General features: G+C 44.9%; 1 protein-coding gene across 3 annotated transcripts in view; it reads right to left on the minus strand.

Moving 5' to 3' along the window:
- The window catches only part of ZNF236 (zinc finger protein 236), a 1,017,074-nt gene that overhangs the window by 259,013 nt on the left and 730,616 nt on the right, over positions 1 to 27,445 (minus strand). For all 3 annotated transcript variants that reach the window (XM_085606997.1, XM_085606996.1, XM_085606998.1), the window contains exon 26: positions 18,153 to 18,308. In XM_085606997.1, the coding sequence (XP_085463123.1) occupies positions 18,153 to 18,308 (156 nt within the window). The remainder of the gene's footprint in view (positions 1 to 18,152; positions 18,309 to 27,445) is intronic.

Below are 27,445 nucleotides of genomic sequence, written 5' to 3' on the forward strand. Positions count from 1 at the left end.
GAGTACCTGCCCTATCAAGTTTAAAAAAGGAAGTGAAGGCCTTCCTAATGGGCAAATTCCTACCCTAATCTCTCTCAGTGCTTCTACAGCAGTGGTTCTCAAACTGGGGTCCGCGGACCCCCAGGGGTCCGTGACACATTCCCAGGGGGTCCGCAGGCAGCAGTTTTAAAAGCACTGCATTGTTCCTTGTAAAATCATCAGTTTTTGGGCAGCAATAAAAGTGTCAAGATAACTCCGGTGATTAATGTACCTGCTGGAGAGAGATGGGGGTTTTGTCCAGTGGCAGCTTTGACTCATCTAAGGAAGCACAGATGGTTAATATGCCTGCTGCAAAGAATGTCTACAATGCATTTTTTTAAAGCAGTATTTTGTTTTGTGCATGGCTCAGTGGGTTCCTGCTTTTGCCATAGAGATTCTTTTGTTATTGTGCAGTTCACAAGAATCAATCGTAATCTAGAACAATGAGCTATGAACTGCCATTAAAGAGCTACATGCAAAGTGCATGGTACAAGTTAGCAAGTTATGCTTTTTCCCAGTCTTTCATTATTCCAATGCTGCTAAAAAGGTTTGTTTGGGTAGAAATAAATCATTGTTATTATAGTCAATGCTAACCCCTGTGTTATGTTATTGCTACTTATAGAGCGCACTGTTACTCATGGGTGTCCTGGCGCTGTAAAGTCCTTTTGAGGCCTAAGAGGAGAGGATGTTACGCAGATATTTAGGAGGAGAAGAGCCAAGTTTTTAAAGCCTTTCTGAAAGAGACTAGATTTGTCATGGACCTAAGCTGCAGCGGCCGTTCATTCCAGGCTTTCGCTGCACGTGCTACCAAGCTTCTGCCTCCCCAACTGGCCTTGCGCACTTTGGGTACTAATATTAGTTTTGCTTCGGATGACCGCAGCACTCTTTTTGGTATATACCATTGAACTTTATTTTTCAAGAACTCTGGGCCAGTTCCCTGTAGGGCTTTGTGTTATGTTCTGAATCCTGACATTGTGCTTCTCTAGACCAAGCACTCTTAAAAAATGCCTACCAGTATGGATGACATGTGAATCCTCTTTGCCTTATGTCACATTTTCTATTCACTGATTTACACATGTATGATTCATTGTCACTGTATGTGTGTGATGTAAAGTGCTCTGAAACCACACAGTGGTATGAAAGGTGCTATCAAATAAATTAAATATATGTGACAGTGGAGCTATGGAGAGATGAGATATTTATTAGACAGAAACAATGGCTCGTATGGCTTAATAACCAAATATGTAATACACAAAGCCCAATGGCAATAACAACAAAGGGTTAACGTGACGTCCGAAAGGAAAGCTGCCCACACACATTAGATAAAAAAACATTGTTCTTTATATTTACAATGAAAAAGTCTTAGGTAAAAACAATTTCACAATATACATTCCAAACAAAATGACAGTTTCTTTAAACAATTCTGAAAAGTGTCCCAGTGAAAGACAGTTAACAAACCTACACAACACAATTATAACAACAAAGTGTAACATAAAACGGTTTCAATTATTCATTGTATGGGCGACCAAAAAAGAAATTAATGGAATACAGTTCAACAACACTAATTTGTCATAAGTATTGAATAGTGGTTCGCCTCATAAATCTCGTCAACGACGTTTCGACCCTATTTGCAATAGAGGGTCTCTTCAGGACAATTTAATATAGGGACACCTAGGAATTAAATAAAAATACCGTGGGTATGTGATATTATTTAGAGAAGGAGATTTTGTATTATATTGAGTTGGTGTAAACTGGCCTTTCTACCTGAATGGTGGAAATGCTGACTAACACATCAAAAAGAGTGTCACCGTGCTAATACTGAACCAAAATAACTCACAGAGTACCTGGCCGGGTGCTGTGGATGTAAAATATAAACAAATTAGTGATCGCAAAACAACGGGTGCTTGCACAGATGTAGAGGTGCATAATGTTGTCACTTACCCCTGTGAGGGTTAAGAGGAAACAACTCCACAATCGGTGTTTGTCTCTCAATTGCCCAACGAATATTTGTAAGCACAAGCAGGTGAGTATAATACGGGAGAGGCTAAAGGATGTAGCCGATGGTATATCAACCGCGCTTTCAGTATCGCCGGTATCAGGAATTACTGGAGAACGGATTAAATAGAAAAAGAAAAGAAACCTTAGAATCAGGTTTACCTATTCCCAATCTCGTTCCATGCGCGGATACCTGGAAAAACTTTCCTACCTCTCACGACGACGTAATTTCGTATAGTGCTGCAGCGGGCAAAAACGGCAAGCAATCCACTTGGTTCGATCACCCAGATTGGGAGACTATGATCAGACTATAAGCATGATTGGCTAAGAGTGAACCAATCACATTGTTTCTTTTACGCGAGGGAGGTTGCTAGGCAACGCATTCCACGTACGGTGCTGTGCAAACCAACGATAACAAGTAAATCTACACAATTAAATTTATGTGCGACTCACTTTTGTGTTCTACAACATTTAAATTCCCATTTTGTCAGGTAGAAAGTCCACCATTGTAGAATAGAAAAATCATAATATAAGTAAGAACATACATAGACCAATCACGGCACTTCCCACACGATCAAATGGTTACTCGGCAACTCAACCCGACTCAATTAAAGCCACCACAGCAATGTGCGAATCAATGATGGTCAATAAAGTTATAGGATGTAAAACGAACGTTGTACAATTTTTTTGACACGCGTATTATAATACGAAGCCCAATATTGTATTAGAGACACATTATCACGCTTGTTACGATCAAGTGGTTGCAGGGCAACTCACCACAGCGCATATCAAAGCCCCCACGCCAATGGACAAGTCAATGATGTTCAATAAAGTTATAGAACGTTATAAAAACATTCTACTATTTTCGTACCAAATATGTTACATTGCAGAGCCTAATGATACAGCAAAGACGAGCCCTCGACTGCGTATAGTGCAATCCTGTTGAGTGGTAAAAATACCAAATGAACATCTGGTCAATGTGATACAGTCACCATGGGAAACTATACACGACCTTCTATTGTTTATGCCATACTCTCGCGTCACGAAGAAAAACCAACAAATGTATGTTGCGCATTATGAAAATGCAAAGGATGGACTGATCGAATGTGCATTGCTCAATGTATCTTTGTATCAGAATTACAAAATATTTACTTTTTGTATATCGTACAATGTTCTTCGTTAGAAAAGCGAAAGTCAATTGTGCCACACAGACAATGGAGACCTAGTCTAGATGCAACCATGAGGAAAATATCCCCTTATTTCTTGAACATGTGTTTTTTTTGGTTCACATTTTTAAATGCACATCATTTCAATCAATGTTTCTTCAAAATAACTCCTTTATACTTCAACTACTCCTCATTCTTTTTAGTAAATTAGTACATACACTCGTAAACTAAACACATATAATGTTGACACAATAAAATCAGCATTCTGTCTGTGATAGTATCTAACGTTTCAATGCAGTTGTGCCCTCTTTCCTATCAGCAAAGGGGATCCAGGGACCAGATTCTACTTGGCAAACAACATTGAAATAATCAGAATATTACAGAAACACAAGACCCACAACAAGAATGCATAAGGATCAACAATAATGAATGTATGAAACCAGAAAATAATCAACTAATTCAGTTAGGCAAGGGTGGTAATAAAACCACGCCATTCTTCTGCTGAGTTTAACCCTTGTACAATCGAATTAGTGCGTTCGATCCAGCGGCACTCTAGTCTCTGGAGTGCCTGTGATAGATCTCCCCCTCTGCTTGAGGCAACCACTTTGTCTATCACTTGCCAGCGGATATCATTCGCTGTATGCCCCTTCTCTAAGAAATGGTTTACTAAAGGGGCATTGGGGACCAGATTTCTAATCCTGCTCCGATGTTGTCCGATCCGTGCCTTAATGGTTTGTTGAGTTTGGCCTATGTAGGGTAGTCCACAGGGACATAGTATACAATAGACTACATTTCTGGTGTTACAATTTGCAAAAAAATCCAGTTGTTGATCAACCTTACCATGCACAAATTTTTTTGTGTTGGCCGTGAATTCACACGCAACACAGTTGCCACATTTATACTGCCCTTTTATTTCTGGTAAACCCCAAGCTGACTGCAACGATTTTGTCGATTGTACTGGTTTTTCCATTGATGATCTGATAAGATGATCTTTTATATTTTTGCCCCTTTTGAAAGCAAACATCGGGACATCTATGTTGGAATCAATACTTCGAATGATGTGCCAATTTTGTGTAATTAACTTCCGAATCTGGTTAGTGTGTATACCAAAAGTTGTGACACAAATTAGTTTATTTACTGTGGGTTTTTCCTTTGGGGTAAGTAGTGTCTCTCTAGGGCAAAACCATGCTCTTTTGAGGGAGTTTTTCACCAATTTTTTTGGGAATCCTCTGATCAGCAATTTTTCACGCAATACATTCGCCTCCCTCATGTAGTCTTTTTTTGTGCAGTTGCGACGTAGTTGTAAAAACTGCCCATGGGGTAGGCCATCTTTTAGTGCACGTGAATGATAGCTATTATAGGCAAGTAGCGTATTACGCTCCGTGGGCTTTCTATGAAGTGATGTATATAATTTTCCTTCTTCGTGTGATATATTTAGATCTAGGAAGGCAATACTAGATTTATGTATTGTGGATGTAAACTTCAGATGTTGTTGGACTGTATTTAGATGTGAAACAAAAGCATTAAACTCTTAAACAGTGTCTGACCAAATCAAAAAAATATCATCTATATACCTTTTCCAACAGGTGATCTTGGAATGGTATATATTATTGTCATTGAGAACGTACTTGTGTTCTATATGATCCATGTAGATGTTCGCTAAATTTGGGGCAAAAATTGCACCCATACTTGTACCGGAACACTGTTGGTAGTATTCACCATCTGACACAAAATAATTGTATGTCAATGCAAACCTGATTCTAAGGTTTCTTTTCTTTTTCTATTTAATCCGTTCTCCAGTAATTCCTGATACCGGCGATACTGAAAGCGCGGTTGATATACCATCGGCTACATCCTTTAGCCTCTCCCTTATTATACTCACCTGCTTGTGCTTACAAATATTCGTTGGGCAATTGAGAGACAAACACCGATTGTGGAGTTGTTTCCTCTTAACCCTCACAGGGGTAAGTGACAACATTATGCACCTCTACATCTGTGCAAGCACCCGTTGTTTTGCGATCACTAATTTGTTTATATTTTACATCCATAGCACCCGGCCGGGTACTCTAAGTTATTTTGGTTCACTATTAGCACGGTGACACTCTTTTTGATGTGTTAGTCAGCATTTCCACCATTCAGGTAGAAAGGCCAGTTTCCACCAACTCAATATAATACAAAATCTCCTTCTCTAAATAATATCACATACTCACGGTATTTTTATTTAATTCCTAGGTGTCCCTATATTAAATTGTCCTGAAGAGACCCTCTATTGCAAATAGGGTCGAAACGTCGTTGACGAGATTTATGAGGCGAACCACTATTCAATACTTATGACAAATAAGTGTTGTTGAACAGTATTCCATTAATTTCTTTTTTGGTCGCCCATACAATGAATAATTGAAACCGTTTTATGTTACACTTTGTTGTTATAATTGTGTTGTGTAGGTTTGTTCACTTTTGTTTGGAATGTATATTGTGAAATTGTTTTTACCTAAGACTTTTTCATTGTAAATATAAAAAACAATGTTTTTTTATCTAATGTGTGTGGGCAGCTTTCCTTTCTGACGTCACGTTAACCCTTTGTTGTTATTGCCATTGGGCTTTGTGTATTACATATTTGGTTATTAAGCCATACGAGCCATTGTTTCTGTCTAATAATTTATACCCAGGCTCTGTATGAGTAGGGTCCCCTTGTTTTTTGTTAAATCATGGAGAGATGAGAGGCACTGTTGGAGGGTTGTAGTGAGGGAATTATTGAAAATTGTCATTCATTGAAGATTGCCAAAAGATTGTTGTATGCTGGTACATAGTAAAGTCATTTACTATGCGTTAAAAGCGAATACAATTTAATATATAATGACAAACGTGTTGTAAAATGCACCATTTCCCCCCTAAATTTTCTTGGGGGAGAGCCCCCCCCAAAGTCACCTTTGTAGTGGTCAGGCTCACGTGCTGTGCACTATACAGGGACTCTTGTGACAACATTTGCCAAAGCAGCTTTAGGTTTCCAGTCCCACCTTCGCAGGAGCTGGAGCCTCGGGCAGCAAATGAAACCAAACAATGAAAAGTTAGTTGTGAGATGCAGCACCAACCTTCCTGTTAAGATTTTTTGATTTTTGTAAATATTGTTAATATGAAAATACTTAAATCTTTAGTAATTCAAATCTAGTCTTTGTTTGGTGTGCACACGTGTGTGTTTATGTTTTGGAAATTACAGTTTTAATGTTTGACATTTAAATCATACAAACTGCTTTGGGGTCCCTGGCTTCCAGTAGTGACTCAATGGGGGTCCTCAGGAGTGAACAGTTTGGGAACCACTGTTCTACAGTTTCAGCAGCCCACTGACTTGCCTTATCTCGTATTTGAACTCTAACGGGATTGTCGACTCTTCTCTCATGATCCTTTTTGTATCCAACTTGTTTTTGTTAATTCTTGTAATTAATGTAATCGCTACTGCTGTAAAGCGCTCTGATACCCTCACGGGTCATGTTTGCGCTATACAAAACACTAAATAAATAAATAAGAGCATATCAGACATATGTGGACTTCAAAGGTAGAACGCATATACCCTTAGGAATGAAAGAATCTCCTTTACGGGGTACTCTCAGATAATTAAATGTATTCTTCTTGGCCAATGGACCTCTAAAGGTCTCTTTTCACTTGCGAGTACTGGCAGATGGAGGTGTGTCTGTAAGCCGCAGTATATTTAAATATCTAGGGCATGTCAATTCTTGTGATTCTGTGGATCGCAAAGCTATAAAGGGACTCCAAAGCTCTTGGTAGGTGTCACCACTAGCCATTAGTGTGAGTGAAAGTCTCTCCATACCTAAGGTATACAATAGACGGTGTAGCCAGCCCACCGGTGTCAGGAGTTCATCAGTGCCCCAGTGCGACAAGACATTCTGAAGAGTGACTCCTAGTGCAAGACTAATCTGCCTCCCTCTACGGGACGTCAATGGAAACGTGAGGGCATTGGGGAGACCCAGAATGACATATGCGGCTAATTGTCGGAGCTGGTTATTCAATTGCGTATCTATGTCCAAAAGTATTGTTGCCCAATATGTTGTCAGCTGTAGGCACGTCCAAAGGAGATGGAGGAGCATCCCAGGAGACCCACACCCCCTCCAGCAGCCAACGCTTCTGGCTGGGTTGCCTTTATGATGGTGGACAGGGGTGAGATACCAGTAGGTCACTTTTTTAGTGGCAGACTCAATACTTGCTGTGATCTGTGCAGTGTGGAGGGCCCTATAAAAAATCTCCTCCCCACCTTCACCCTTTAGAGACATATCCAAAATCTTAAGTCTGTGTAACCAGAGGAAATCCAAAAACACAACAACAAAAAACTGAAGAATGCAGACCTACAGAGGTAAAGTAGACATCCTTCTCACTACAGAGTGAACTTAACCCCAGACCTGACTGTTCAATGTACTTAAACAAATCTATGACAACAATCAAAACTTGCTTCTAAGCCACCCAAGCCCCTCTGGAACCCATCATCAACATAGCAGGGTCTGATAAAGCCTTTTCCCAATTATCTGCAATAGCATCTCAATTGCCACAGCACTTGGGAGAGCGATGTATCATCCGTTGGCCCCTAGTGCAAAATCTTAGTTCATATTATCTTAAAAAGTCACTGTAAATAGCTTTCACTAATGATACAAAAACCTTTCTTCTTAGTTCCATCTATACAAGAACATCTTTTTACTGACTCTGGCAGGGACATGTGATGTCATGTTAAGAGTGATGTCATCAAGTAGCGAATTGGGTGGCATAACAAATTAATAGCTAGCCAAACCTTGAGACTCCTTACCTAAGAATATTCCCTAGGCACCAGACTGGATCCGGAAAATCTTGAGCAATACCTCTGCACGCCAGAAGGTACCACGGCTGGCTAGAGTCTATCAGGTAAGGCGTTCTGAAGGTAAATAATTTGTTCATCTGATAGAGCCTTCTAGCTGCAGATTCCTTACCTCAAAACAGATACCAAAGCAAATCGGAGTGTCAGTGAACTGTCTCAGACCGAAAAGGCCTGGAGGACCGAACAGGCAAGGGGCCAGTCATGAAAGACCTGACTGTCAAAGCAGTAGTATTTGGTAAACATGTGCAAGGAGGCCCGAGTCGCAATCTGACAGATGTTCACATAAGGGCACCCGCGAGCTAGCGTAGTGGTTGCAGCAGTCACTCTGGTGGAATGAGCCTACAAGCCTTCAGCTCTGATGCTTCCTTTAACTTGATCAGACTGCCTGTAGATTTTCTTTTTTACAGTAGGCTGTACCCTAGTGTCCACATCATGGGGACACCGGGCTGTCTGACCAGACGTTAAAGAAAAGAGACCAACATACCCCAGGACTTGCCTGCAGTCAGTTTGCTGTTGGGTAGTGAGGGTGTCTGACAAGACAACTCCCTCCACAGACCCATCTTTAGGGTTGTTTGAGAGGAGGTCAGGGAGAGGTTCACTCTCTTCTTCCTGATCCTCATCAGTGACCATCAGCATGATCACACATTAGCCCTGCCAATCATGTTAAAGGCAGTTCATATGGATGACCCTGTGAGGGTTCCTGGAAGTGCCAGGGTACACTAAGTAGGGGACCTTTCCTTTTCTCTCACAGATAGGGGTCCCCCATGGGCTGCAGCATGTATTATGCCACCCACGAGATACCACTCAAATTGTGACTCCCGGCCTGCCATTGCAACCTGTGTAAGCTGGTGCTAGCACCACTTATGACAGATATAGGTTTTCCTATATCGGAGGTCACTACACTTAAAACCTATAAGTCACCCTTAAGTCAGCAGGGCACCCCTACAACCTTCAGAGTGCATTCTCCCGGGTTGTGAGTCAGCAATAACAATATAGAGAGTGGCCATGCATCATTAAGCGATGACCATCTCTAAAGTGGCTGTAACGAACCCCATCATGTTTGGCATCAAACATGTTGGAATCATGCCCTCACACCATAAACGATGTGGAAGGTATGATTCCATGAACTGTAAAGCAACTCCAGGAGGCCCTCAGTGCTCCCGGTACCAGTCTTCTAGACCCAGACAGCAAACTATGGCTGCTGCCAACCAGAGACACGATTCTGCCCTCCTGCTGCGGAGCCAAGCTCAAGCAGAGGAAGGCGGGACAATAGGTATCCTGTCACAGGGAGGTGTGACCACATTCCAGACAGGACTTAGTGTATTGGGCCAGGGTGGGGGTGGTTGCCAGCACCACTCCGACTGCTTGAAGGGCACATTTGATGCCCTCCTTGCATACTCCTGTTCAAACCAGTTCAGGGAGCCGTTGGCTCCTGCTCTGGTGCGAAACTGGACAAAGGACATGGGAGTATCCTCCCCACTGTCCAGCCCCTTCTCCGGGAGGGACCCCGGAATCGTCCCCACCCTTTCCTTAGGGTACGTAAGAGCTTACCTGTGGGTGGCTCCCTAGATTCGTCGTTGGACAAGATTCAGATCACATACCACTTTAACTTCGACCATCTGGGCACACTGGACCTTGCTGGACTTTGCGTTGGGAACCAAGACTGCAACCGGGAAGACTCATGTTGCTCCTGGTCTTGTCGTCCAGCCAGTCTGCTGCAACATCTGTGCCTATTCTCCATACAGGTTTTTCACTGGGCCCTTGGACATCCAAGACACCGGAAGGAATCTACCTTGGAGTGAAGGAGTCACTCCCCTGCATCTGCAAGCACCGCAACACAGCTGACTGGTCTGTTGATCCTGGGCTCCCACGGACTCTGAAAGGCTCAGCAACACAGGTGGTGGTTCTGCAACTCCCTCGAGGCCTGCACTGTTTTCTCACCGAGTTTGAGGCTAGTATCTCTTGTCGGAACCGCTAGAACAGAAACCTTGTGCATTGCTCCAACCTCAAGCATCTCCTGTGATCAAGATCTTTGCCCTTACTGATTCTGCTGCATCGTGGGCCTTCTTCAATGGTGAGCTGCTTGCGGTCCTCTTGCGACTCCTGTCCCTCTGGCCTGTGGGTCCTCTTGAGGGTCTTCTTTGATTCCAGTGGGCTACCCTGCTTGCTCGGGCCTACTCTGACTTACCTGCTTGTGGTGAGTAACTTGGACCTTGCTGGTCCCGACACTGCCACCTTTACGTATACTCAGTTTGTTGCAGTTGCCAAAGCTTGTTGGTGCCCCTGGCGGACACTAATCCCCTAGCTCTCGACATCAGACGTGGGACAGCACGTGAACGGCTCCTGGTCTTTCACAGCGTCGCCTGGTCTGCACAGCTACAAGGGCACTGTCAACTCTCCTGCATCCACTGACATCGGTGGGCATTTGTCTTCCGTGCCTCCTGGTCACTCCTGAGTGGCATAGACTCAGTACCCTCTGCTTGCAGGTACCCCTCATCTTGACTCCACCTTTGGGCTCCACCGGACTCCTTCGTCTTCTTCTTCAGCGGCATCTTTTCAGAGGTCTTGCGTTGTGGTCTACTGCGTTTTCCGACATCACTTCACACCTATGCACCCGGCTTTCCTGATGCAGGAATCCTGGTTCCTGGGGTATCCACGGGTGGGGTGACTCTCTAACCTTCCATCTTCCACAGGGTTTCTTCAGGGTCCACTGGGAAGGGACCTTCTTTAAAACTGCGCCGCAACTTACCCATTGACTTGTATTGATCCCGCAGTCGTGTTCACACTCTGCACACAGCCTCTGTGGGGTTCCTGGGTACTTACCTTGGGTCCCTAACAATTGTACGTCTTCTGGGTCCGGTCTCGACTTAGGTCGTGGCTCGCATTCCACTATTTTAGAATATGGTTTAGTCTGCCCCTGGACACCACTGTGTATTTGTGCTACTTACATGTTCTATTACCTAAGTATTTGTGTGTATTGTGTTTATATCTCCAGATAGGCGATATTGCAATGTATTGGTGAGTGTTTATAATAAATACATATTTTTATAACGGCACTGTGTGGTTCTTTTTCACTTAACCTATACCATAAGATTAAGTACTGGTAAATCAAGCTGCTTTACACTCCTTCTGGACTAAGCCTGGAGGCTGCTCTACACAGCTACCACTTAGAGAGCTTTTTATGGTTGTCGAAGACCACTAAAATCATTGTCAGGGTTGTCTGGATTAGTGCAGGGGGCTACAGGTACATAAGTGAGCACCATATGCTAAGCCAGTCTCTCACAGAGTTGGAGATCAGAATTGGGATGGTGCCACCAGGAGCTTCAGCATCAGGACCGACGTTGCGGGAAGGTCGAGATGGCACGACTGGGGCCGGTCCGGAGCCAATGGCATGGATCAATCAATTGCCCCACCCGAACCCAGCAGGGCCCGAAGATGCACTGGCAGGAGCGGGCTGCTTAAATATGAGGTGGATGGCTTCATCAAACTCATGAAGATGAGCTGGGGTCGTACCGGCTCCCGGAAACTCAGGGAAGCGCGAAGCCAGTCCAGGTGCTGGCTCAACCGTAGACATGCCTTGTACGTAGACGCTCCGTTGTCCTCTCTGTAGTGAGAGTGTAAGTTAAACCGAGCTTTCTAGGCCGCTTTTAAAATCCTTATTGTTGCTTTCCTTGTAGCACTCTAGGCGCGGGGAGTTGCCTGGCTCCCGTGTCAATTCTATTTTATCCTTTGCATTGGTTTTCCTTGTAACCCGCACTAGCTGCTGGGAGATGCCTGGCTCCCCTCCCCTGCACGTAAGTTTTAAAGGGTTACCCTTTTTATTTTTCCTTTGTGACCCCTTTTAAATTGCTTACATTGCTGGCTGTGTCGGAGCTTAGCCACGCCCCTAGAAGTGGGCTACAAATCATGGTAGCTGTGTGGCCGAAGGCACGGCAAAGGCAAGCCGGTTTGCGCCTATACGACGCCAAGGGGCCAGGAACCATGCTCGTCCTTCAAAGGGAGCAGTTTGTTACTCCTACTCAGAGATCCTAACACTTAGAAAGGCAGTAGATAAGGAATGCCTCTACTCCATAGAAGTGGTAGTGGAGCTAACGGCTGTGGTAGATGCCACTTCTCTTTCAATATTGCAGCAAAGGGAGGGACGAGCGAGAGGGCCCTAGAGCCCGCAAATGACTCCTTACTTTGTCTGTCTTTAAATTGTAGGTCTCTAAGCAAACATAGTCAGGAAATCTGTGAGCTATTAGCGGATCAGGAGCCAGTAGGGCTGTTTTTAGTTGAAACCTGGCTGCATTGACAGTCAGCGCCGGAAATTCTGGAGGCGCTACCAGAGGGATATGCCATTTTGAGAATAGATTGATCTGAGCAGAGAGGCGGGGGAGGGGGGAATGCAGTGATTTTTAAAAAAAGATTACCAGGTTAAAATTACTAAACTGCAAACTTCCAGGTGTGAAGCGGCGTTTTTTACCATGTCCCTAAACAGTGATTGGTCAGTGGCTGGACTCCAAATATACAGTCCCCCAGGCACAGCGAGAGCGTTTATTAAAGATTTGGCAGAAATAGTGCCTCGTTATGCTATCCGTTACTCAATTTCTGTAATTGTAGGGGATCTGAACCTACATTTTGAAACGGGTAGTCAAGAAATCTGTAAGCTTACAACTGCATTACAGGCCTTAGGTCTGGAGCAGTTAGTTCATGCCCCTACGCATATTAGCGGGCCACACACTAGATAATATCTTTTCTAATAGTGCTCAGGTGGAAGCTTTACCTTCTGTGCCTGTGGTATGGTCTCATCATTCGATTCTTTCATTTAAGATCAAAAATCCTAGGAAAGTTTCAGGCCAACCGAAACAGCTTTCTGAGTTAAAATGGACCCGGAAATGGTCCCAACTAATCCCTGACACCTTCACGGCCAAACTGACTTTGAGCACTCCAGATCTGGAGGCGTCCATCCAGACAGCTGGCAAACACATTTACTTTTGGAGGTAGTGGACTCCTTAACACCTCTGAAACTATGTAACAGCATCCGCTCGAACTCTTCAACAGAATGGTTCTCAGAGGAGTTAGCAATGCTTAAAAAAAGAATGTAAAGGTCTTGAACGTTGCTGGAGGAGGAACTATCGGCCAGAGGACACGATAAAATATCTTGAAGCGCTAAAACACTACCACAAACAGTTCAGGAGAACACGTCGGGATTTTTATACTCCTAAAATTGAATCTGCTAAGAATGCCCCTAAAGACATTTGTTGTACCTCTTTGGAGCGAGTTACAGCAGTGATGCCGGCATCTATCGAGTATTGTAATACAGTGGCTAGTTTCTTTTCGGAAAAAAATCGAGAAGATCTATGCTACGTTTCCAGCAACCAGTAGGCACTTTACCTTCATTCCCCCAAAGAGTGAAATATCTCATGAGGGAATGTTCACTTTCCAACCACCAGCTGAAAGATATACTACAGCTTATGTCATTAGTAAAATCAGGCTCTCCCACGGATATCATCCCCCCAAACATGCTGTTACGCGGGAAGGAACTATTGCACCAGTGCTGACAAGTTTGTTGAACTTATCTTTTAGCTCTGGGCAAGTTCCTAATAACTGGAAACACGCGATGGTGGTTCCTTTACTGAAGAAACCGTGCTTGGACCCGGCGCTCCCAGAAAATGTGAGACCAATTTCATTGCTACCTTTCTTCACTAAAATAGCAGAGAAATGTCTTAACTTCCAACTGACCAAGTTTATGGAAGAAAACCAGGTACTCCAAGAAACTAAGTCTGGTTTCAGGGCTTTATATAGCACTGAATCGGCTCTTTGCGTAGCCTTCGGAGCGATGAAAATGGCAGGGAATGAAGATAGGACAGCAGCACTGATCTTGTTGGATTTAAGTGCAACTTTTGATACAGTATCCCACTGCCTTCTTTTGGAACAGTTGTGGAATGCTGGTATCAGAGGCAGCACTTGGGAATGGATCAAGCATTTCCTACAGGACAGAGCCTTTCAAGTCCTGCAACAGCCCTTAAAATCGGAAATCCGACCCCTGTTACAAAGGGTGCCACAGGGTTCTGCCCTTCGTCCAACATTATTTAGCGTTTACATGGGCCCACTAGCGGACATAGTCCTAAAACATGGGGTGAAGCTGGTGTCCTATGCTCAAGACACTCAGCTGATCATCACGTTAGAACAAAAGGATGTAGAGGCTGCGCCTAAAGTTAAGGCTTGCTTAATTGATCTGGCTAACTGGATGAATCTCAGTTGCCTTCAATTAAATGCAGGCAAGACTGATATCATGGTAGTTGGTAAACAGCCTTCCATTGTATCTCATATCTGGTGTTCCGGAAGAATTAGGGCAGACCCCGGTTCCCAAACCAAGGATTAAAAACTTGGGAGTATGGTTCGATAACACCCTTTCTTTTACGGAACAGATATCAGCTTTGGCCGGTACATGTTTTGGCCTATTAAGGATGCTAAGGAAAATGAAAAATCTTCTACCTCGGGTAACAAAAAATACCATTATTCAGGCTTTGATTACATCTTGATTGGATTACTGTAACAGTCTCTTCTTAGGGGTCACCAAAAGAAATATGAGAATGCTGCAGCCCAAATACTACTGAACATCCCATGGCGAGCCCAAGTGGGAGAGGCACTGAGGGAACTACACTGGTTACCGGTGCGGAACAGAGTAACTTTTAAAGCTTTGTGCTTCTGCCATAGGATTCTGAACAAGAAAGGGCCAAGCTATCGTCGGCCCCTACTCACCCCTTACAGACCTATTCGGAATCTTAGGTCTGCAGGCACTGCAAAACAGACAGTGCCTAAAATTTAAAAGGGACGCTTAGGAGGCAGACCCTTTAGCTTCTTAGCAGCTAAAGCTTGGAATCAACTGCCGTTGGTTCTTTGGATGCAGCCCTTAGAAGGGCTGTTCCGTGGGACACTCAAAACATGGTTCTTTCAGTCATCTCAGGTAGGCTGATGCGAAGATAATCTTTATTTGTTGGATAGAGGCTCACTATGAAAGAGGAGGAATTCTTAGCGCTGGGACACTCCGTTGGAGTAACCAGGTGCCTTATAAGCTTTTAATCTAATCTTGTCGGCCGCCGGATGAGGTGAAGTTGAAGACCTCTTTGACTTCTTGCTTTTCTTCTTCTGATGGGACTTTTCCCGATTCAAGAATGACAAAGATTTCAGGCTCCGTGACTGCTCCCAAGACATTTCTCTATAACGGAATCGAGATGGTTGTGGCGTCATGCGTCGAACCAAAGGAGCTTGAGGGATCACTCCCTCAAGGCCTTTGGGTCCATGGCACAGCAATCGGGGCACACCAATGGATCTTGGTCGCACTTGAGGTACCAAAGGGATACATGTGGCTGGCCCGTCACCAAACTCGACTGGTGACAGGCCCTGCAGGGCTTAAAGCTGGCCTTCTAGGATGATGTCCCTACCACAGCAGGATAACATTCTAGAAAAAAACTTTGACAAACGTCAAAAAGAAAGTTTCCTAAAAAAATTACTAAGGGGCAGCTCTCTCCAGATCAGCGCTGACTGGTGCAAAAGAAAAGAACTGATGTCAGCGAGCTTGGATGGCGCTTATATAGGCACTGCAAATGTCACATTAATTGCAGGCGTTGAACGAGGTTCCGATCGACGTCACCTAACGGCGCACCTGCTCTCAGGGGTACTGCTCACGAAGATTTTCCAGTTCCAATCTGAAGGCTGGGGATAATACTAAGGTAAGACATCAGCGGGTAGAAGTCTCTTATAAGATAGAGAAATTCTCCCCCACAACCTCTGAGGACCAGACGAAGCAGGGGGTACGAGCTGGGAGTCAAGCTCTTTTCTGCTTGCCATTGGCTTGTGAAGAACCTCTCTTCCTTCCTGAAGACTTCCCGTAAGGCAGTCTTTGGTTCTGACTGAAGGAGTATCCTAGATTGTATCCAGACTGTCTTTGAGGATAATATAAACGTACCTAAAATCCATACTGACTGAATCCTGCTCTGACATTTTGTGATCTTAGTGAGCGACAAAGTTGACGTCCCAAATCTGCTAAACTGAAAAGGTCCTAACGCCTTTGTTGTGTCAGTGTTGGTTTTAAGGCCATGCAAAGCTTCAACATGTCTACGAAAAAGAGTTAGCCCATCATAAGGCATATCTAGGATTTTAGACTGGACCAAAGAAGGCTGTGGATTTTAATAATAGTATAGAAAATGGTTGATCCAACCAACCAGTATTAGTAAGGAATCTTTGTATCACATTCAGCAAGCTAATTAAACAATGACAAATTATTGAGCATTGATCAAGGATTTCATAATGAAAATTCATCCATAATTCACAGTATCAACAGTTGTTGCAATGATCATGAAGAGAAACAAGTGTTCAAGGAAGTGCTCATGGAGGGACGGGAATGGAAGGGTGCAAGTGCTGATAATTACAATATTTACAAAGATGTAAAGACCTGTCTAACAATGTTTGAGTTGCTAACTAGTCAAATCTCAAGAAGCAAGAAGTTATGAATACGTATTATCATCATCCGCATCTGGGCATAAATTAAGAGTACAGGTCAAGGTAAAAGAAAGGACGACGTTTTGACCCCAAAGAATCACGGAAGCCCAGTAGTTCCTTAAATCAGGGTCTTCCTCAGGACAGAGAAATTGAGCAACCTACAATGTAGGTAAAAGTATAATCAATAAGTGCCTTGGGTGAAATTTAAAAGGGTGAATATATATAAATAAAATTAAAAAAAAGTGGCTTATCGGCTCACCTCAATACAACACTGCCCCGTAGGCAGTGAAGAACTTATGGGGATGGGCTGAGAAGCTCCTATTCCAGAAAATGACAAACTATGCATAACCACCAAAGTCCAGTCTGAAACGTGAGTTGCTGTGCTACAAAATTAAGTGCAACTGCAACAAATGATGGATGGAATGCTGAATGATTCAAACATTCTCCCCCAGTCAAGAGATCTGGGTTAAACCCATCGTTCTTTTGCCCACTACGCCACCCCAGTTTGGACCCAGCCATATGCAAATCAGTCTTGACCCTGTGTCTCATGGAAACAGTCCAGACCAAACTGCCAAGCCAGGTACTCCCCTGGACCGGAAACTTACATCCTGGGACCGGTTTCAGGGTATGTCACCCTTCTTCAGCCAGGCTAGCTTGAGTCCAGTGGCATAAAATTAAAAGTGTGGCACATGAGTACTGGATATACTTGCCATTGTGTGATGAGAAAGATCTTAATTTAGATTTTTTCTTATTGTTCACTTTCTTATGTTGAGAGGATGTTTTTTACCCAGAAGCCAAATTTCTTAGGGGTTTCTTAATCTGACCATTACATGAAAATAGTACTTGAACTATTTTCTCCTGACAATGCATGGTCAAGAACAGCTGCACCTGCCTTTGTCTGATGACTCCCGTTGTACTGTAATTTTCTAACAATATGAAGCACTGTGTTTCAGCTTCACACACGACAAGTGTTGATGAGTCGGACACAGATGTCGGTCTCTTGCACTTGCAACACAATACTAAAAACAATTTCATTAGAGCAGACATGGTCAGACACTGAATGAATTAATGATTTAGAAAAAAATCCTGAAACATGTGAAACTGTTAAAAATTGCTTTCAATAATGATGTCAGGGTGCAGTAAAAAATAAAAAAAGTCAAGTGACCCCAGGAGCAAAGGTGCTCACTTAATAGACCTGCTAGGAGATTTGCAACTGGTGCCTTAACAGTGCTACTTACCTCCAGATGGAAAGAACTATTGTAACGTTTTGTTATCCCCAATATGACGTCAAAGGTGCTTTCAAAGATGAGAAATCAGAAGGAAGAATCATCCATTGGAAGAGTACAAAAACTAAATTAAAAATAAACCCACAAGGAGATGTGTATGCACCAAAATATTTACCAGCCATGAAAGGAGAACATTCTTTCGGGAGCTAAGAAGTGGTGTGCTCTGCTGGAAGAGATAACATTCTAAAAAACATAAAGCTGAAAATGTTTCAATGTAGGAATCAAATGGAACAGGAAATTGCAAATATGTAACTTCCACCCTCTTGATGCACAAAAAACCAATAAGTAAAGCTTCTTTCTTTCGTCTTCCTACCCTTTTTATATAAAGTGAACTTTATGTACCTGAAGTAGTGGTCAGTGTTGAGGCATGTGACAAAAGCTGATCATTGCTTATTGTTAAAGTGGCACCCGAGGGCTGATTGCAAATTGCTGGTGTCAGTCTTATGCTTCCATTCAACTCATTGCCACTGGAAGTACCATGATGAATTATATCTTGACCTAGATGAAAAATAATAATGACCGAATCATAAAATTAATTGTGGAAAACCATATTCAGCAGCAAATGTTAGCACTTTAACTTTAATTAGCAAACGTTAAATATTGATAATGAGTTTAAACTTAAATTTGATTGACTAAGTGCATGAGATCAATTTAAACTACATCTGTAAATTGTTACTTTTTAAAATATGCATAATGGAGACATCCAGAATCAACAGTTACAAACAAAACTGAATGAAATCTTAGTTTTATAGAACTTAGTATCACTTTTTTTTAATCATTTATAAGCATTGCAAATCACCACATTGGTACTTGCTTGATTGAGCTCAGAAGAATGAAAATTTAAGCTTGTTTTAGAAGAAAGAAAAATGTAGTTGGCTCAGCCTGGTTTCGAACTCATCACATGCAGGTTCCACAACACTTATATTGCTTTGCTATTTATATTGCATGTTAACAAATATGGGGGTAAAATGTTTTCTGGATGGTCCAAGTGAATTATTTAAAAAGCACTTATTTAAAAACCCCTGGCAAAACGTTTTAGAGCTCCGCATATTTTTGGGTTCTTGGGCACCCTTCACAAAGTATTGCTGGTTTCAGTAGCAAAGAACAAGTTACTTACCATCGGTAACGTATTATCTGGTAGAGAGTCTATCTAGCTGTAGATTCCTTACCTTTGAATTTCCCAGGCATCAGGCTGGAGTCGGAAACTTTTGCTGAGAAATAACCCTTGTGCGCCGTCAGGTGGCTCCATTCAAATCCATGTGATGTCGTCTGCGTCGTTATGACATCGCAGTACCTATATAGGCATCACCCAGGCGCGCGGACATCAGTACTTTTTGTTTTTTCCACACCAGCAGCACGGAGCCACGAATTAACTGATGTAGTCGTGTGCAAAACTAGGGCCCTGAAAAGGGGAGTAACCCTAGTCCTAACAAAATCAGTCAGCAAAGGGGGGAGGCATGGGTAGGGTTGTAAGGAATCTGCAGCTAGATAGAGTCTACCAGATAATGCGTTACCGAAGGTAAGTAACTTGTTCATCTGATAGAGACTTTTAGCTGTGGATTCCTTACCTTTGAAACAGATACCCAAGCCATACCAACCCGGCGGTGGGTGCGGACCAATACCTTAAACTAGAAAATCCAGCAGGACTGAACAAGCAAAATTCTAGTCTCTGTGGACAAGACTGTCCAGGCATAATTGTTTTGCAAACATGTGCAAGTAAGCCCACGTTGCTGTCTGACAGATGTCAAAGACTGGGACACTCTGAGCCAAGGCCGTAGTCGCAGACTTTTCCCTGGTGGCATGAGCCCTTTATCCCTCAGGGGGCTGCTGCTTTGCCAAGGCATAGCAGATCTTAATGCACAGAACGACCCATCTGCACTGCCCTTCCCTTCTTTACTCCCACTTACCCCACAAAGAGTTGGTTGTCCACCCAAAACTCCCTTGTGCGGTCAAGGTAGAACAACAACGCTCTTTTTGAGTCCAGTCGGTGGAGACGCTCCTCCTCCTTAGAGGGATGCGTGGGAGCAAAGAAGGCAGGCAATGTGATGGATTGACATACATTGAATGGAGTCATGACCTTTGGTAAAAAAGGAAAAGACATCAGATAGGGAGGTGTGCAAGATAACGCCTGCAACTCACCCACTCTCCACGCAGATGTAATCGCCACTAAGAAGGCTGTTTTGATTATCAACAGCAGGAGGGGAAAGTTATTTAGCGGCCCAAAGGGAGCACACTTCACATAGGTGAGCACCACATTAAGTTCCCACTGTGTCATAACAAAGGGTGTGGGTAGAAACAAGTGAGCCAGTCCTTTCAGAAACCGATGTACAATTGAGGACTAAAAGAGAGAGGGTTGGTATGGCAGCCGCAAAAATGCAGACAGAGCAGAAAGGTAACCCTTGAGAATTCCCAAAGCAGAGCCCTGCTGGGCAAGGGACACAATGAATAGAAGAACAGTGAAAAGAGAAGCAGAAAGAGGATCAATAGATCGTTCTGTATAATAGAATACAAATTTCTGCCAACGGCAGGCATATACCGTCTTAGTGGAGGGCCGCCTGCTCGCCAAAATAACGTTACATACTTTGGGAGGAAGGTCAAAAGCCATTAACCGCTGCCGCTCAATCTCCACGCATGGAGTCGCAGAGTTGACAGGTTCGGGTGGAGAACCCTTACCTGCTGATGCGACAGAAGACCCTCCCCAAAGGGGCAGCCTGATCGGAGGATCGATGCTCATCTTCAAAAGCTCTGAATACCAGACTATCCTCGCCCAGTATAGAGCCACCAGAATGACTTGGGCCTGGTCACTCCTGATCTTCAGAACCCTGGGCAGGAGCGGTATGGCCAGGAAGGCGTGCAGCAGGCCTGAGCTCCACTCGCGACGAAAGGCGTTGGCGAGCGATAGCCACCTTGAAAACTCCAGCACGCAGTATTGCTGACATTGAGCTTCTCTTTGGAGTTGAACAAACCTAACCAAGGTTCTCCCCACTGATGAAAGAGACCTTGCGCCACCTTCGACTGGAGACTCCATTCGTGATCCGCTCGGCATCGATGGCTGAGTTCGTCCACCCTGGCGTTCAGAGGACCTGCCAGGTGTTGAATCACCAGGGTTAGGCCCTGCTAATCTAGCCATTTCCAGGGACGTAGGATCTCTCCACAAAGGGTCCACGACCCCACCCTGCCCTGCTGGTTGCAGTACCACAAGGCAGTGGTGTTGTCCGTGAACACCTGCAGTAGCTTCCCCTTGACAGAAGGAAGAAATGCTTTTGATGCCAAACAAATCGCTCGGAGCTCTAACAAATTGATGTGGAGCCCCGACTCCGCAAGACACCAGTGTTCAATGATCTCTACCTCCCCCAGATGGCCGCCCCATCCCAGAAGTGACACATCTGTCACGACTGAGATCTGATTGGGGAAGGGAGAGAGGTCTGCCGTTGACCCAATCACGGTACGTCAACCACCATTGGAGTTGTCTCACAGTTCCTTCCAAGATCTGGACCACGTGGGTGAGATTTCCCTGATGCTGCGCCTACTAGAACTTCAAGTGCCACTGCAGAGCTTGCATATGCCATCTGGTATGCTTTACTAACAGGATGCAGGAAGCCATGATGCCTAACAGCCTCAGAGTCAGTCTCACTAAAATCCAGGATAGAGGCCGAAACATCAGAATCATAACCTGAATATCCTGGACTCGCTGCTCGGGAGCATAGACCCGAAACTGCACTGTGTCCAGAACAGCTCCGATGAAAGGGAGCATCTGTGAGGGAGTCACGTGTTACTTCGGCATGTTTATAGAGAACCCCAGCGTATGCAGGAGGTCCGCCGTAGTCTGAAGGTGAGAGACACCTTCAACAGCCAGTGATTGCGGTAGGGGAAGATTGACACCCCTAAGGTACACAGATGAGCTGCGCCAAACGCCATTACCTTGGTGAACACCCGAGGGGCACTGGTAAGGCCGAAGGGGAACACAGTAAACTGAAAGTGCTTGTGACCTAGCTTGAAAAGCAGGTACTGCCTGTGGCCCGGCAGGATGAGGATAAGAAAATAAACATCCTGAAGGTCAAACGCTACCATCCAGTCTCCTTGGTCTAGGGCAGACATGACCTGAGATAGAGGGATCTTCTTGAACTACCCCTACTTGAGGAAGAGATTAATGGTCTGAAGATCTAAAATGGAGTGCAACCCTTTGTTGTTCTTCCGAATCAGAAAGTAGCAGGAATAACAGCCACTGCCTAATTCTGAAACTGGGACCTTTTCTATAGCTCCCCATGGGAAGAAAGCTGTAACTTCCTCCTGGAGCAATTTTAAATGATCCTCCGTCAGGCATTCCTGATTTGGCAGAATGGGAGGAGGAAAGGAAAGGTAGAGAATATCCCTCCTGAATGATCTGAAAGACCCACTTGTCCGATGTTATGGAACTCCAATGGGGGAGAGGATGATGGATTCTCCCGCCAACTGGAGTTGTGTAGTCTTGCAGAGTCAGACTAGGTGTGCTTGGAGGCTGCGACTGCCGAGGGCAGGGTGGCCGAGGACTTATGGCTTCCATTCCTAGGCCGGAATGAACCGCGTCAGTGTCCTCGCCCGGCTTTGGAAGCCTGCGCAGGATGGTGGCTGGGATACGGCTGGAAACCCTGTCCATTACCACAAAAGGGGTGAAAGGTAGACTGGTCACGAGGAGTAGAAGAAAGGCCCAAAGAACTGGCCGTAGCTCGAGCATCCTTGAACCTCACTAGGGCCGAATCTGCCTTTTCCTCAAAAAAGCAGGTTCCATCAAAGGGCATGTCCATCAGATTTGCCTGGACATCACCAGAGAAGTCAGTTGTCCGAAGCCAGCTATGGCGTCTCAAGGCCATTGTCGTGGAAATTGATCTCCCCAGCGAATCAGTCGTATCAAGGCCACAACTTATGGTGAATTTTGCTGCATCACTCCCATCCTTAATTGCCTGAGAGAGCACAGCCTGGGCCTCCTCCGGGACTTGTGGCAGCACTTGTGCAACCATCTCCCAAAGGGAGTGGGAGAAATGGCCCAATAAGCATGCGGTATTCACCGACCCCAATGCTACGCTGTAGGAAGAAAAAAAACTTCTTCGCAAATGAATACAGCCTCTTAGATTCCATATCCGGAGAAGCGGAAGGGAAGGTGCCCTGTGACAAAGAGGCCTGCACCACCAAATATTCTGGGGTGTGGTGTTGGCTGAGGAACTTTGGATTGCCTGGAGCTGGGCGATGGTGGCGGGCGATTGTCCTATTCACAGGCGCCCCTGTGCTAGGCTTGGACCCTGTGCCTGAAGGATATCAGTAAGCGCTTCATTAAAGGGAAAAAGGTGCTCTGAGGTGGAAGCCCCCGGCTGAAGCACTTCAGTCAGGAGACTAGTTCTGACCTCTGGTGAGAGCAGCTCCAGCCCAAGGACCTCGGCTGCACTCTTAACCACCATGGTATAAGATGCCCCCACCTCAGTAGCTACAGTTGGCGGAGAGAGCATGCCAGTCCACTGGCTTCCCTAAGTTCCCCTTAACAGTCCAACTGCTCTGCAGAGTAATCATGGTGTTTCAGACGGTCCATAAACCCCTCCCATTCCTCTCCTGAGCCTAACACATCCACAAAGTGTTCAGGCGACAATATAGAACCACTGGGTTCCATCGATGTCAAAATTGGCAGTGAGCGACGTTGTTCTGACTCCGTGACGTCAGGGATGAGGATGGGGCTGGCACCACCGGTGGCCACCGGCCACGCTTCAAGCACCAACGGCAGGGGAGGTCACAGTGGCAGGACCGGCGTCGACCCAGATCCGTTATCAGATCTCTGAGGCCAGAGCCGTTTGAATCGAATCTGACGGGGCTCCTCCCAACACCGTGGGGCCCGAAAGGTCACCAAAGGGGTCGGCCCGCTCAAATACGCACATTGCCTTGTAGAATTCTTTGATGTGAGCGGGGGTCACTTCAGCTCTTGGAAAAGGAGGGAGGCGCGAAGTCGACCCTGGCTCAGGCTCAGTGGAACCATGCCAAGAGCATCAGTGCTCCTTACCTGCTTCATCGACGGAAGACAGTCGAGGTAAAGATGAAGTCAGCGTGGACTTCTTCTTCTTCTCGTACCTCTCCCCGGGTGTCCTGATGACCTCGAGTGGGACAAATAGGACTATGGGCTCCGAGAGCGGTTCCACGACCTCATCTTCCTCGATCGGGACCAGGACCTTCGCTGAGTCTCGCTTGACGGTGTCGGCTGTCAGGCCGCAAGGAGCTTCAACGCCCACTCCCATAAAGTCTTAGGACCCATGCCAGACAGCGCGAGCACGACTTCAGAACGTGGTCGCGCTCGAAACACTATACGCAGACCTGGTGGGGGATTGGTGACCGACATCATGCGGGGACAGGTCCCGCACAGCTTAAATCCGGTCTTCCTCGATTACATCCTCGCACACAATAGAATACAATCCGGAAGTGACCAGCGGGGCAGTATATAACAGTCAACCAGGCACGCTGCCTTCTAAGGCTAGTTAGTGTCCCAGAGCGCATTGGCAAATTGGTTTGATGACTGAGCAGATCTCTACCGTAAGGAGCTTTTTAGATGGGAAAAGAACCCTATCCACATAACGGGGAGGTGGAAGGGTCGGTGAGGAATCTGTAATTAGGTAGAGTATCCACCAGAGAAAGAGTTACTGAAAGTAAGTAAATTGATCTTCTGATATATACGTCTAAGCGCAGATTCCTAACCTGCAGAACAGATACTACAGCAGTTTCTCCCAAAAAGATGGAGGGTCTGGAGAGCGGACGTGGGCCAAAAAGCCTTGGAAGACTGGGTGGTCTTTGATTTGGACTTCTTACTGAAGATAATATGAATTGGACTCTAATTTGTTTTTATTTATTTTTTTAAAAAGGAAAACTTTAACACAATTTATTTGGTTCACTGGAAAAACTTAGTATTTTTAACAATGTGTGGGTCTGTTGTTGTTTTAATTACCCAAATAAAGAATGGTTGACTGACTGCCTGAGTGGTCAAAGAGGCCTTTTTTTCATAACTGAAGAGGCAATAGTGCTTCATGAACATGTGCACCGATGCGAACATCTCAGCTTGACTGATGTTTAAAACCAGTACATCTTTTGCCTATGAAGTGGCCTTGCCTCTGGTAGAATGAGCCTTTAAGGGGTTGTTTCTTGGCACTGTGTAACAGATTCCGATGCAGAGGACTGTCCATCTAGACAGAGTCCTCGTCTGGACTGCCCTTCCTTACTTCACTTCAGAAAACACCACAAAGACTGGTTGTTCACATAATGGTCCTTTGTGCAGTCACCATAGAGGCTCAATGTCCTCTTGGGGTCGAGTCTAAGATGACTTTGTTCCTCTATGGAGCAGTAAGATAGAGCTAAAAACGGTGGTAGAGTAAATGACTTGTCGATGTAAAAAGGGGTGACGATATTCAATGAAATGCGACTTCAGTGCTCAGCACCAACTTCTATGGGAAAAATGGTGAGTTAGGGCAGCTACACTGAAAGTGCCTGCCGTTCACTCACGGGCACGCAGTCGTGACAGCAATGAGGAAAACTGTTGTGTGCATCAATAATTGCAATAGGCAGCTGTGCACTAGCTCAGACGGCATACACGAGAAATGTAAAAATGTAATCCAAATGCCATTGTGGTATAACAAGTGGCTTCAGGGGACACATGCAAAGGTTTATAAAAAGCTTTATAATAAGCAATTTGAAGAGAGATGGTTGATGAAAAATACAAGGAAGTAGTAAGGGTCGCCAAATACAATTTTGCTATGCTCATCACAGGCCTTGCTGGGATAAACAAAACATTGAAACGTTTGGCTTGCAGAAGATCTGTGTGTCAGACACCACACTAGACTCTCAATTCCCAGTGTAGATGGACTTCACAGGGTGGCATCTGGCTAAAATGATGAGATCAATCACCTAAACACCTTGTTCGGCATTCCGAAGAATTTAATTTCTGCCACTCTATCGCATGCATGGCAATGTACGGCAATGTATACTGTGGAGATTAGAGTGCAGGGTCCCGCCCAGTAGTTCAGACAGGAGGTTTTCCTGAAGTGGTAGCCTGATGAGAGGGCAAATGATTAGGCTTAGGAGGTCTAGATACCAAACTTTCCTGGCCCGATTCGGGGCAATTAAGATGGGTAAACAACGTTTGCCATGAAACTTTTTCCCCGCAGGTAATTACAACACGGTCGCTACAACGACCGCGTTGTAATTCCGAAAACCATTACTCCGCAAGTTGAAACAGAGACTTGCGGAGGGGGGGAGAAGGTGTTGGATTTAAAATCCAACACCTCCCATACTGTCCGCACAGACTGGAGTTGGAATAGTAAATTATACTATTCCAACATCCAGTACCCCCCCTCCGCAAGTCGTTATGACTTGCGGGGTTATGGTATGCGGAATTGTTATGTATGTTATGTTATTCGTGATTTATACAGCGCACGGCTACTCCAAAGAGAGTCCCGGCGCTACAGATGACCACAGAGAACCAACAAAAGCAGAAAATAAAACGCCCATAGATGCCATCCTAAAAAATAAAGGGGGGAGAGCTAGAGCTGAAAGAGCCAAGTCTTCAGATTTCGTCTGAAGGACAAAAGATGAGAGTTTTGACGGAGTGAGATGGGGAGACCATTCCAAAGGCGAGAGGCCGTGACCTGAAAATATCTTCCTCCGACCCGTGCAAGCCTAACTTTAGGGATTAGGGCTAGGGACTGAGAGGAGGATCTTAAAGAACATTGAGGAATGTAAGGCTGAAGTCTTTCTCGTAGGTACGGGGCCCCAATCCTGTGGAGGGATTTAAAAAACAAAACCATAGCCTTAAAGTAAATTCTTTTTTTCACTGGAAGCCAGTGGAGTAAAGACAGCAGTTGAGAGGTACGAGTTCTAGGCTTAGTAAGAAAGATAGCCCTGGCTGCCACATTTTGGATAATTTGTAGCCGACTTAATAAATACTCGGGAAGACCCAGGTATAGAGAGTTCACATAGTCGAGTCTTGACAACACCAAAGCCTGTACCACCGTTTTTCGATGTGACACAGGAAGAAGTGGAAGAAAGTTTTTCAACATCTTCAAAATCCCGAAGCAAGTACCAGTGACAGATTGGACTTGCGTCTTCATAGAAAGAGCAGAGTCCAATTTTACCCCCAGATTCTTTACAAGTGTCACTTCCGAGAGCGGGGAAGACATATCCTGAGGCCACCAGGAGAGCCAGGCTTCATGGGCTTGGGGGCCAAAAATAATAATTTCCGATTTATCAGTTACATTTTAATTGGTTATCATTAAACCATGTAAAAATCTTCCCAAGACAGTTTCTTATACATTCCCCGTCGAACTCCGAACCCTTCTCATTAGTGAACAACAACTGAGTGTCGTCCGCGTATGATACCATTTTGGCTCCATGTTTTTCCGCCAGAAGGGCGAGGGGGGCAATGTACAAATTGAATAGCGTAGGGCTAAGGATAGATCCCTGTGGAACCCCGACATTCAAGGCAGGAATTTCAGCTGAGAAAGGGGGTACCCACACCGTTTGAGACCGGTTACTGAGAAAAGATCTCATCCATTTCAAGACCAGACCTCCAATCCCGCCCCTCTCCAACCTTTGTAATAAAAGATTATGAGGGACGGTGTCGAAGGCCGCGGAGA

The sequence above is a fragment of the Triturus cristatus genome, chromosome 5_2 (genome assembly GCF_964204655.1).
Source record: "Triturus cristatus chromosome 5_2, aTriCri1.1, whole genome shotgun sequence".
NCBI classification, from domain to species: Eukaryota; Metazoa; Chordata; class Amphibia; order Caudata; family Salamandridae; genus Triturus; species Triturus cristatus.